We start from the raw sequence: 12,766 nt of genomic DNA on the forward strand, positions 1-12,766 counted from the left end.
GGCCTTTCTCAAGGAGCCCGAGGGGAGGCCAAGAGCAAGGGTTCGCCTCCTCCTGTCAGAGCTTGATTTGTGGTCTGAACTTGCGAGGTGGAAGGAACCACTCCCTTCTCTGAGGTTGATCCAGAGCCGCCTTCACCCGTGGGCCCGGCACTGATTCGGGGGCCGGTGTCGGGGTCTGGCCGGGGTGTGGAAGGGGGGGCATCGTCCAGCCAATCCGGAGGACTGACTCTTGTCAGTGGGTCCGGGGATGGGACCCCCGAGCCTGAGTGTCCTTGAGGGGCCGTGTCCAGGCAGGGTCTCTGAGAAAAAAACTGTCTTCTGAAAACTCGGACCGACAGCTGACCTACTATGAGGATGCAAAGGTCCCTCAGTCCCCGCCCTTAAGTGCTCCTTTGATCTCACCTCTTCCTCCGCTGCTGTTGTCCCTTAGCTTCCTCTAGGTCTTTTCTTGCCCAGCAAGTGCTCTCCGGGCCCCTCTTGGCTCCCCTGACACACGGGCACTGTGCCCAGGTCAAGGTGAACTCCCCTGGCTGTGGGCTCTGAGGGTGAGATGAGCAGTGTCCCGGGCAGGAAGGGCCATTCCATGTCCTGCTGGGTGACACTCACTCACACCTGCGCATCCCTCGTGGGATCCAGGCTCTTGCCCAAGGTTGCCTCCGGATAAGGACCATTGTCCCCATTTTACAAAGGAAGCCCCTGAGGGGCCCTCCCATGCTTGTCTGAAGTGGCAGAACCAGCTCTTGGACCTGGAGTCAAGAGCATTTCCTGCCACACCACGGCAGTCTGCAGAGAGAGGGCTGCTGGTCACATGCTGCCCATGGCAGCCCCGTGTGCAGGCCTGGAAGCATCTGTCTGAGCTCGCTCTCTCTAGAACAGAGAGCAGAAGCTTGGCCAACTGTGTGTGACACGCATGCTGTGTCACATGCAGGCCGCACGGCCAGGGCTCCTAGCCAGCCAGTGATGGCCCCTGTTCCCGCTTTCCAGAGGGCCTTGAGTCGGAGCTGTCCCTCGGGGTTGGGAGGAAGCGAAAAGGCAGTGTGTGTGCGTGGCCTGCTCCCTTTAGAGTGAGAGCGGCTTCTCACTGTCTACCTCTCCTGGGCCCAGTGCGGAGACGTCCTGCCCAGCCTGGAATCAGCTCCATCTGCGCTCCCCGCTCCAGCCCAGTCCCAAAGCCAGGCTGCTGCTTTGGCTTCTGTGCTGTCTCAGTGAGCAGCACACTCGCCACCTCCCTGTGGGTTGAAGCTGGGATGTGTGACTTCAGGTGCAGGTGGCTTTTGTTTCCAGAGTCTGGGATCCCCCCGCCACCGCGTCCTGTCCACACAGTGTGGCGGAGCCCAGACACCCTGGTGCTCCGAGGTAGGGTGGAGGCTCGTGGCCAGCAGATGCCACTCTTCATGCTTCACTCTTGGACACTTGGCCCTGCCTCTCAGGCTTTGGCCAAGTTTGGGCTGCCTGAAGATCCCTGCCCTTCCAGCCTCTCCTCCGCCCCACTGCCCCGCCTCCTTGCCAGTTCCCCACCTGCAGAGACCGTGGCCATTCTTGGGGCCAAAGCAAGCTGTGACAAGCGTGCCAGGCCCCATTAGCGGGTCACAGGCCTTGACTGTGTGTCTCTGTCCTTCTATCTGTCTGTCTGTGTCTCTTCTGCTCTCGGTGACAGGACGGTGGAAGGCTGAGGCGCCACCCACCCCTGTGTTTATCCCTTCCTCGTGCCCGTGAGGTCCCTGTGCTCAATCCCGCAGGGGTCCACCTGGGAGCGCACCTGGCTGTGTTCCTGCCCACGTGCTGTGTCTGTCCCCGTGTCCTGGGCTGTCTGTCCCTTGCACACGCACACCTCCACTTGCTCCCTCTCTGTGTGCGGGTAACCACTCCCTGTGGAAGGCAGGGGGCAGGCTGGGGAGCCCCCCGCCTCTCTTCTGTACTCTGGAGAGGGTTTGGGGTTTATAGAAATCATGTTCCACCAAGAATAGTGTTTTCTGAGGAGAGAACAGCTGTTGCTAGAGCTATGTCTTTCTCAGCTGCAAGTCCACGCAGGCTGGCCATGGAGAGGGTATTGCGCGTCAGACCTAGAACACAGGCTTTGGGGGAGTAATCAGTGGAAGCTGCTTTCCTAAGTCCTGGTCTAGGCAGTTCCACCCCCCAGAAGCTGCCTGCTGTGAAGCGGCTTCGTCCGAGGCAGGCCCCGGAGGCCCCCGGCTAACCCATGCTGCTGCTGCCCCCAGCCCTTGCCCGGCTCCCTCGTCCCCTCTGCTTGCACCCCCTCCCCTGCCATGACGGGCCCCCTCTCCTCGGCCAGGCTGGGGCCTCTGCTGCCCTGCTGATCGGCGGCTACTTTGCTCATAGGTGGGCGGCTCTTTGGCAGCGGGAGGTGCTCGAGCCTGTCGGGGCCGCCAGGTGCGGCCCCCGTGGTACATAGGATGGTGGAGGCCATGTCCCAGCTGCAGGAGGAGAAAGCCCAGCTACAGGAGGAGCTGGTGGCCCTACGGGAGAGGCTGGCTGTCTGCGACAGTGATCAGCAAGCCACATCCACCCAGCTGCAGAATCAGGTACCTGGGGAGGATGGGACGGGCTGAGGCCGCTGCCCACTGTGGAGCAGGTCGGAGGACATCGCCCAGGGCACCCGGAACCCACCAGACCACCAGCATAATGGACAGATGGGGTCTCCGCGCCTGGCTTGGGCGTGCACAAGAGGGCGAGGTGGCGAGAATCAGAGGCCTGGGCCTCCCATGCTGGCCATCCGTGCGCCCCCTTCCTCGTGGTTAGCAGGGGCCAGGACCTCCCTCTCCAGAAGTGACAGGCAGCACGTGTAGGCATGAGTGGATCAGGAAAGCGCAGGGATGTTCCCGTCCCGAGGCCAGTGCTGAGTCCACTCCATCTTCCAAGGTGCCCTGGCTTGGGCAGCCCAGGTGGACCAAACTCATTGCAGAGGTCACCCCACGGAAAACTGGCAGGAGATGAGAGGCTGGCATGTGTGCAAGTGAGAGAAGGGAGCTCTCAAATCTCTGGAAGCCCTAGAAAGTGAAGGTTCTAGGGCTCCTCCTTTATTAGCTAGCCAGGAGGACGCTGGGGACGCCACAGTCCCTGTAGGCTGACCCCTAGCCCTCCTCCGTATGCCTGGCTAATTCACCCTCCTTCCCATCACCACCTAGGCCCCGAGACCCCTTTCCTGGGGCTCAGCTCCCCACTCTTAATTGTCCGTGTCTGTCTCTCGTGCCTGTGTCTGACCCTCCCCACTTCCCCAAGGTCCCCAGCCCTGTCTCCAAACCATCCCCATGTTGGAGCCCATGCCTGAGCTCCTGGGCCTGAGCTCTCTCTGGAAAGCCCTGCCTTTGGTTGGGTCAGCTTCTTTCTCTGTGATTTCCCAGCATGTGGACCTTCTACTCGGGGGAACATCACTGAATACCGTGCCTTGTTCTCAGTTCCAGGGGCAGCAGGTTATTTTCATGCACTTTTAAAATGCAGCATCTTTCCAGCTTACAAGCGTGTCCTCAAGGACTCTGTCCTGACTACCTGTCCTTGGCTGCGCTGGGTGGGCCTCCTTGGGGCATCCCTAGTGCCCTGTGTCTCCCGCTTGTACAGTGACCCCATTGTTTGCTGCCTCTGGGCCTGTCTGCCCCACTAATAGGAGCTCCTCGTGGCAGGTGTGACCCCCCAGCTTTGTGTCACTGTTGCCTCCTGCGGTGCCCGCCTGTGTTTCTGCCTCAGATGTCTGCTGGGCGCCTGGTTTGTATGGGCACCCCGCTGAGCAGTGGGGATGCCCAGGTGGACAGGCACGCCCTGGCCTGCGGAGGCTGTGGTCTAGGGGAGGACAGATGTTTGTTACATGCACTTATGAAAGTTGGAAGGGTAACGAGGGCTCTGCAGGCGGGTACACACACAGGGAATGAGGGTTTCTACCACGTGCCTTTGTCGGGGAGATCAGGAACCGTAGGGGAGGTCAGGGGCAGCCTCCCTGAGAAAGCGGCTCTGGAGCTGAGGTCTGGCACGGAGCAGAGGAAGTGCATCCATTCTGAGCTGAGGGAACAGTCAGTGCAAAGGGACCGTGGCAGGGGGAGCAGAATGAATCTCAGGGCGAACCAAGGCTTGCGTAGCTGGAACGTGGCATGAGGTGCTGCCCCGTGGGGCTGTGGGGCTGGTCTAGGGCCCTCCCTGCAGGACGCATGTCTGCCCTGTGGCAAGAGCTCTTCCTTCCCTTGATTTAGCTTGTCTGGGCACTTTTGAAACAAGTTTTGTTTTTTAAAGAACTTGACTGAGATGTAATTCACATACTATAAAACTCACCCCTTTAAAGTGTACAGTTTACGGTCTTAAGTATATTGGTGACGCAGCCATCACCACTGTCTAATTGTAGAACATTTTTATCACCCTGCGAAGACCTGTTTTCACTCCCCATGTGCCCCTCCCCCCAACCCTCGGCAACCACTGCTCTGCTTTTCTCTTTGTTCGTTTGCATGGATTTACCTTTTCTGAACGTTGCATATAAATTAAATAACAATGTATGGTCTTTTGCGACTTTAAACAAATGTTTAAGAAACATTTTTTCCTTGAATTAGCAAAATTGACTGACTTTTTAGAGGGGAAGTTGCAGGTCAAGCATGTCAGCCTCTTTGGTGTCCTTGAGGGCCAGCTCTCCAGATGCGCCTGACCCCTCCCCTCCCCTCCCCCCAACCTCCACGCCTCTGAATGATTGGGAGAATTCAGAATGGTTCCTGGTCTTTGCTCATACTTTTTCCCTGAATTTTCTGACTGCCAGTTCTTTTCTGTAAAATATCTCAGGAGATGCCCCTGAAGCTCCAGGTCTCTGAGCCACTCTTTGGAGAGTCTGACTCCGTAGAGCTGTGGCCAACCACTTGGTCCTAGAGCTGGGTTCAAATCCTGACTTTGGCACTACTCATTAGCTGTGTGACCTTGGGCTAGTTAATTACTGCTCCGCACCTCAGTTTCCTCATCTCTAAAATGGACATAATAACAGTACCTGGTGAGATGACCCAGTATTATTGGTGTCGCCACTGCCACCACCGCCAATCATTGTTACAGGAATGGTGTTGGATTTGGAATCACGTGAGTAGGGTTCTAGTCCTGGCTGTGCAGCTGTACCAAGTCACTTCCTCTCTGAGCCTACATTTACCAGTCTCGACACTGGGTCAAATAGATGTTGCTTCGTGGTTATTGGGCAGCTCAATTATGGGACTGGACAGGAAAATGGATGGTAAACTGTAAAGCACTGTGCCTTGTGAGGTGTCACTTCTGTGTGCTCTGGTCTCCTGTCAGCCTCACTGTGGTTTGGCACGGATTGACCTTTCTGGTCTTCTATACGTTGCTCTGCAGGAGTTCCAATCCTAGGGTCACCACTTAGTGGTCAGGTGACCTTGAACAAGTTGCCTAACCATGACTTAATCTCTTGGAACCTCAGTTTTTCTTCCTGTAAAATGGCGATAATAATAGTATGTACCTAACAGGATTGGGGGGTTCAAAGTGATGATCTTATGAAGCCCCCCTGCCCCACTGGCAAAGCTGACTCAGCAACTGGGGCTGCCATTGCCCCTGTTGGAACCCGGACTTGTGAGGGCTTCAGGAGTCTTTTTCAGGCCTCCCCTTGGACGTGTCAGATGGAGATGTTTATATTTTCTGGGAGCTCACTGTGTGCCTTGTGGGGAGCACTAGGGTCAAAGGTCCTCAGTCCCGGGGCACCCAGCAGCCCCAGGCCACATGCTGGTGGCCTTGAGCTCCCCTGTCCTCTGTGGATGTCCCTGGAGCAGTGGCCTTCATGCTTCCAAGGCTCCTACCATCGTTTTACACACACCCAGATTGCACCCCTCCTCTTATTGCCCCCACACCTCAAGATAGAACCTTACATTGTGAGCAGAAACCACAGGCTGGAAGACTAGATCTAGCGCTCAAATGCGCCTTGTTTGTTTGACCTGCTTTTTTCTTTTCTTTTTTAACCACTTTAAAAATTGTGGTAGAATGCACATAACGTAAAATTTACCATCTTAAACATTTTTAAGTGTATAGTTCAGGGTATTAATGTATCACATTATTGTACAACCATCATCCATCTCCAGAACTCTTTTCATCCTGCAAAACTGAAACCCTGTCCCCACTGAACAGTAACTCTTCATCACCCCAGCTGCTAGCCGCCACCATTCTGCTGTCTCTGTGAATTTAGCTATTCTAGGTATTACACATAAGTGGAATCACAGGATTTGTCTTTCTGTGTCTGGCTTATTTCACTCAGCATAATGCTCTCCAAGTTCATTCATGTTGTTGCAAATGGCAGGAATCCCTTTTTTAAGGCAGACTAACATTCCATGGTATGGCTAGACCACATTTAGCTTATCCATTCATCCATAAATGGACACTTGGGTTGCTCCCACATTTTAGCTGTTATGAATAATACCGCTATGAACATGGGTGTGCAGATATCTCTTTGAGACCCTGCTTTCAATAACTTTGGGTATATGCCCAGAAGTGGAATTCCTGGATCATATGGAAGTTCTATTTAAAATTTTTTGAGGAATCTACCACATTGTTTTCTACACTGGGTGCACCATTTTATATTCTTACCAGTAGGGCACAAAGGTTCCAGTTTCTCAATATCCTTACCAATACTTGTTATTTTCTGAGTTGCCTTTTTTTAAAAAAAAAAAATAATAGCCCTCCTAATGGGTATGGAGTGGTATCTCATTATGGCTTTGATTAGCATTTCCCTAATGATCAGTGATATTGCGCATCTTTTCACGTGCTAATTGGCTGTGTGTATATAATCTTTGGAGAAACGTCTGTTCAAGTCCTTTGCCCATTTTGAATTGGGTTCTTATGTTGTTGTTGAGTTGTAGGAGTTCTTTATATATTCTGAATATTAGCCCCTTATCAGATATGTGATTTACAGATAGTTTCTCCCACTCTGTGGGTTGCCTTTACACTCCGTTGACAGTCTTTTGATGCACAAAAATTTTTTTGATGAAGTCCAGCTTACCTATTTTTTCTTTTATTGCCTGTACTTTTGACATCAAGAAATCATTGCCAAATCTAATGTCATGATGCTTTTCCCTTATGTTTTCTTCTAAGAGGTTTATAGTTTTAGCTTATATGTTTCAGTCTTTGATGCATTTTGATCCATTCTTTTGCATGTGGATATCCAGTTTTCCCAGCACCATTTGTTGAAAAAACTGTCCTTTCCTCATTGAAAATCTTGGCACCATTGTCAAAAATCAATTGACTATATATATGAAGATTTATAACTGGGCTCTCTCTCCTATTCCATTGGTCCATATGTCTGTCTTTATGCCAGTACCACACTGTTTTGATTACTGTAGCTTTGTAGTAAGTTTTGATATCAGGAAGTGCGAGTCCTACAACTTTGTTCTTCTTTTTCAAGATTGTTTTGGCTATTTGGCTTTTGAGATTTCATATGAATTTTAGGATGGATGCTAATATTTCTGCAAAAAATGGCACTGGGATTTAGATAGAGATTGGATTGAATCTGTAGATTGCTTTGGGCAGTATTGACATCTTAACAATACTGTTTCCAGACTATGAATGCAGGCTGTGTTTCCATTTACTGGTATCATCTTTAATTTCTTACAGCAACATTTTGTAATTTTCAGTGTACAAGTCTTTTGTCTCCTTGGTTAAGTTTATTCCTACATGTTTTATTCTTTCTGATGCTATTTTAAGCAGAATTGCTGTCTTAATTTCCTTTTCGGACTGTTCAGCGTTAGTGCATAGAAACGCAACTGATTTTTATGTGTTGTATCCTGCAACTTTGCTGAATTTATTAGTTCCAACTGTCCTGATTGTATGATCAAATTAGTTGCCACCATTTAAATCTTAGTTAAGTTCATATAAAAATCTCAACTTCCTTTTTTTTGTCATAAAATACTGGAAGTTGTGGCACCTCTGGGCTGACATTCCCACATGGCATGCACTGCCTGGAGCCCATTAGCAGCTCCTGCCTTTGGCAGAAGTGAGCGTCCTTCAGCACACCCCAGCCTCCACCACCTCTGCTCCCCCGTGCCCTGCCTGACCGCTCTCTCACAGACCCTGCTTCTCCTGGCCCCTCATGCATTCAGCACTCTTTCTGCATGTGTTTACTGAGCGCCTACTATATGCTAGGTACCGTTCTAGGCACTGGGGGTACAGCACTGATACAACAAATATCCCTGTCTTCGCGGACTTTCATTCTAGTAATAGACTTATTACGTGCTGGGCCCTGTCCTAAGCACTTTGTATATGTTACTCATGTAATCTCACTTAATCCTCCAGACCTCCTCAGTGAGGTATCCTCATTCGACTGCTAAGGAAATGGAGAGGCACGGTGGAGTTGAGACATGTCCAACGTTGTCTGGCGAGGTAGGGTGATGTCTGTATTAGAAACCCGAGCAGTCTGGCCTGAGAGTCCATGTTCCCAAAGCCCCTTGGTGGCAGAAGGACTCAAATGTGAAAACTCGGCAGTGGAGGCAGGGTGGGATGGATGTAGCCAGTCGGGCCTGGTCAGTGGTCATGTACATAGGTAACCAGGAGTCAGGTCTCCCGGGAGGGAGAGTGTGTTGGGGACAGGATGGGGTGCTTCCCGGGGCTGCCCCTCAGGCCTCTGGGCTGCGTTTCCTTGGGGCCGTCTGGATCCCAGGCCCTCTCATCTTCCCAGCTCAGCAGTGCCTTGGTCTTGCCACTGGGAGAGCCCTCCGTTCCTCAGAAGACAGCCGATGATGGAGGGCCAGGCTTGGTGGGAGGTTGGGGGCTAATCAGCAGGTTGTCTGTGTCGAGAGGAGCAGACAGCTGGGAAAACACAGACTGGCACAGGGCAGCCGCACCCTCCGCTGAGCCCGCTTCTGCTGGGAGATGTAACTATGGGTTTGCGTCGGTCAGCAGACAGGCACCAGCTCCCTCTCCCTCAAGGCCCCCCTGCACCAGGCTTGTGGCTCAGTTTCTCAGCATGACTAGGAGCCTGAGCCCAGGGAGGGCTGTGGCACAAGCCCAGCCTGGTCCCTTCTCAGCCCTGGGGTTGACCTTGTGCTGTCCGGGGGGCCACCACAGCAGCCGGTCAGGAGCCTGCCTGCCCCTCTGGCCTGGCTCTTTGCACTCAGGAGTGAGTGCGCTGCCCCCTCGCCATCACTTCCGTGCTCACTGAGTGTCTCCGGGTGTGCTGGGCACCTCCCGAAGAGCTGCTGGAGGAGGTCCCCCCCCACCCCCCGCCGACCCCTTGCGTACTGATGCAGGCACCGTCGCTGACTCAGAGCTGTACTGGGTGGGTGAAGGGCGTGCCTGCAGGGGCCCCCTCCGCAGAAGGCCCCACTCTCTGGTCAGGTTCACCCTCAGCTCCCCGTCTCTGCTCCGAGCCCTCCTCCCGTACTTGGTTTTGTCTCCGTCTCCTGTGCTTACTGTTTTCCCTGACCCTGAGAGACTTGCCTGTTCTCCCTCCCAGGCTGGGAGAAGTCTGCTGTCTTCCCTGCAGGCCCTCCCGAAGCCGACCCCCCGGGGGTGGAGGGCAAGGGTCCCGCTCCTGGGCAGCACGCCTCCTTAGTTCTCAGCCCCCACTGGAGCTGGCCGGCAGGGCGCAGGCACCGCGCGCCACGGGGTGGTTTGTGTCTGACCGGACGCCCTGCGGTGTCAGTGGGCCGTGCTCCTCCGCTGCCCGAGACTAGCCAGGAGATGACGAGTGCCTGACATTTCTGACAAAAGGGGTCTTTTACAGCCTTTTCCTCATCCCTCCACCCCACCCCCAGCCTGCCTCGTGGGGCAGCCGCCTCCTTCTGGGGCGCCCCTCAGAGATTCCAGACAGAGGCCAGGAGCACCCAGCGTTCCGACTGTGATGTAAGGAGAGAACAGGAACTGGGCTGCAGGCAGGTGTCAGGCAGGCATCCTGACTCCCTAGGAAACACTGGGAAACCCCACTTTCACTGCATCGGGTCTGAGCGCCAGCAGCGTTGGGGACAAGCAAGGTCCAAGCCCACCCAGCCTGGTGCCAAGGAAGCAGCCTGCCTGGGGCACCAGCTCCGTGCAAGTGGATCTTCCTGGGGTGATTTCTGAGGGAGGGGAGGCAGGAGGGGGACCCCAACCTTTCAAAAGGAGGTAGACTCCACCTATTTCAGGGTGGGGGGAGTGCAAGAGGAATATATATTCTTTGAGACTTAAAACTTACTGCAAATCGAAAAGAATTTGTCAAACATCATTCCATAGTCCAGAGCCCTCTATTTTTTGTATTGCATATGCGATTTTGTTTTTGGATTTTTCTTTGACTTAATATGTTGAGGAGCTTTTCCCCACATCATTTAAAACTCCTGATAAACATGAGTGTAACGACTACACAGTAGTCTATGAGTGCAGATACTGCAATCCGCCTAACCATTCCCCTAATGCTGGGCATTGAGGTTATTCCCAATTTCATGACTAAGGAATGAAAGGCTGCCTTATTCAAACTGTCCCTCACTCCCCTCCAGGGCGAAGGAACTGAGGCTCCGTGTACCAGGCTTTTAACAGAAGGGGGTATTGGAGCGGGCAGAGAAATGGCACGGGCTTTGCTGCCTGGCCTGGTCCATGCCCAGCACATTGCTAGGAAGGAATGTGCTGATGGAGCAGGTGACAGAGGTGACCTTCTCGGGTGCAGCCCTTAAGTCACCTGCTTGTCCACCAGGAGGCCTTGGGCAGCCGGGTTGTGTCTCCCAACCCCTCTCTGGGTCTTGTGTTCTTGGAATCTGCCTCCCCAGCTACGAGTGAGCAGCGCTGGTGTCACAGGCCTTCTCCTTGGAGGTGGGGTCGCTCCCATGGCCCTCCCCCAACTTGCTCAGAAAAGCAGAGGCTGATTTGTGGTCCAGCCGCCTTCTCCAGCACCAGGAGACGGTTGGCTCTGAGCTCGTGCTGCACACAGACTGTTGATGACACCTCAGCCATACGTAGTGGGGAGATTTTACACACACACCCCCAAAATCCCAATGTCTGGCCTCTCTTGAAAGGTCAGAAGTTTGATGACACTGGGCCTGTGCCCCCCCCCCCCGCCCCAGTTGCAGTCCTCTGTCTCCTTCAGGTGGGTCTTGGGCATCTAGTCCTGCACTGCCCCTCACCTGCCTTACTTGGCTGGTGGCCCCTGTAGGTGGTGGGCTTTGTCTCCTTATGTTTAGTAACAAGAGCCCAAAGCTTGTGCAAGCCACACCTCCTTATCCCCCAGAGAGAGTCTGACTCTCACTGTACCTTTTCCAAGGTTCCGTGCGATCAACACAGAATGTTCTGCAAGAAAAAGCTCAGACAGGCTCTGATGAACGCTGGTGCCAAAGTCTTTGTCTGCATTTTGGGTTATTTCCCGGGGGGAGAGTTTCCTGGAGGTGCGCTGATGTGGAACCAGGGTCTAGGCCTGCGGGGAGGGCAGGCAGCCATCCTGGGGTCCTGCTCTTTCTCGGGGCTGGTTTCCCCTCCCTGGGCTCTGATTGAACCAGGTCACCCTTGCCTCCTGATGGGGTGCACACCCCTTCTCTTTCTAACAGCCTCCACTGGCCATAGCTCTCCTGCAAGGCAGACTGGGAGCTGGGGTGGAGGCAGGTCCCAGATGTGCCCTGGTCACTGGCAGGCCCATCTCCACAGACAGACTCACCAGGAACCACTCAAAGTAGAAACTTCTAGGGGCTGGTCAAGGACCGATGCAGGTTTTGTAGTGCCTGGAGTTTATACACTTTGGAGGCCCTTTAAAGAATGTTAAATGACAAATACAGAAGTAGTTTCAGGCGTGGGTCAGGGCCTGTGCAAAGGCAGGCATCCGGAGAGTCAGCCTCCTGCGTCCCCCGGCGAGCTGCCCCTGGCGTGGGCCCAGGCTGGCCCAGGGGTCACCTCGGCTGCACTCGCTCCCCGGACTCTCCTGTGAGCCCAGACTGGCTGGTCCTGTGACGGGAGAGGGTGCTGAGAGCTGTCAGGACCAGGCCAGGTGTTCTGCACCTAGAGTCCCAGGGGTGGCCTGATGCTTGAACACAGGGAGGACTGGGGCTCTGGGTTTGGGCGAGAGGCCTGGGTGTGGGCTGGAGGAGAGGATCCAGGCTCAGCGTGCCCCGGCTTTGTGCTGGCAGGTGGAACACCTGAAGCAGAAGCTCATAAGCCAGGCCCAGGAAGTGAGCCGCCTTCGATCGGAGCTGGTGAGCCCAACCATGCCATCCTAGCGGGGCGGGGCTGGGGGGGGTGATGCTCCCCATGTACTTATCACCACTCACTGTGCCCACGAGGTGGTGTGACCCGTAACAGGAGGGAGGTTAATTCTTACTTGCTGATGTAAAGTAGGAGTGTGAACTCTGTGTATAAATATGACTTTCTTTGTAATTTTCACACTCAGGAAAATGGAATGAAAGGGGTGGGGTGCAGCTGGGAGCAGTTCCTGTCTCACCACCCTCCTGCATCTCTTCCTCTCCTCTGCCTTTGTCTTTATCGTCTCTGGAGCCCCTCCTCTCTTCTCTCCATCCATCACTGGCCTTTCCTTCTCTTTTCTCCTTCTCTCTGTCTCCCCACCTCTCCCCTCTCCCCTGCCCCTGCACTGTCTGCCTCCCCGCTCCGTCCTTCCCCCTGATCTGCCCTCGCCACATGCGCCCCCAACCCCTGGCTCTGGCTCTCTGCAGGGAGGCACCGACTTGGAGAAGCACCGGGACCTGCTGATAGTGGAGAATGAGCGACTGAGGCAGGAGATGCGGCGCTGCGAGGCCGAGCTGCAGGATATGCGGGCCAAGCCTGCGGTGCCCTGCACAGGCTGCGAGCACAGCCAGGTGGGCCCAGGGCCAGGGCGGTCCCGGGGCGC

At 54.4% G+C, this 12,766-nt stretch overlaps 1 protein-coding gene across 14 annotated transcripts in view; it reads left to right on the forward strand.

The window, feature by feature from the left end:
• The window catches only part of KIFC3 (kinesin family member C3), a 36,007-nt gene that overhangs the window by 11,514 nt on the left and 11,727 nt on the right, over positions 1–12,766 (forward strand). For 8 of the 14 annotated variants that reach the window (XM_027119760.1, XM_027119762.1, XM_027119761.1 and 5 more), the window contains 3 exons: positions 2,341–2,543; positions 12,051–12,116; positions 12,591–12,734. In XM_027119760.1, coding sequence (XP_026975561.1) covers positions 2,341–2,543; positions 12,051–12,116; positions 12,591–12,734 — 413 coding nt within the window. The remainder of the gene's footprint in view (positions 1–2,340; positions 2,544–12,050; positions 12,117–12,590; positions 12,735–12,766) is intronic. The other 6 variants (XM_027119769.1, XM_027119768.1, XM_027119764.1 and 3 more) reach the window with 3 other exon arrangements.

Source organism: Aethalodelphis obliquidens, unplaced genomic scaffold (assembly GCF_003676395.1).
Source record: "Aethalodelphis obliquidens isolate GAN/ISIS:26980383/991018 unplaced genomic scaffold, ASM367639v1 scaffold20, whole genome shotgun sequence".
In the NCBI taxonomy this organism is placed as follows: domain Eukaryota; kingdom Metazoa; phylum Chordata; class Mammalia; order Artiodactyla; family Delphinidae; genus Aethalodelphis; species Aethalodelphis obliquidens.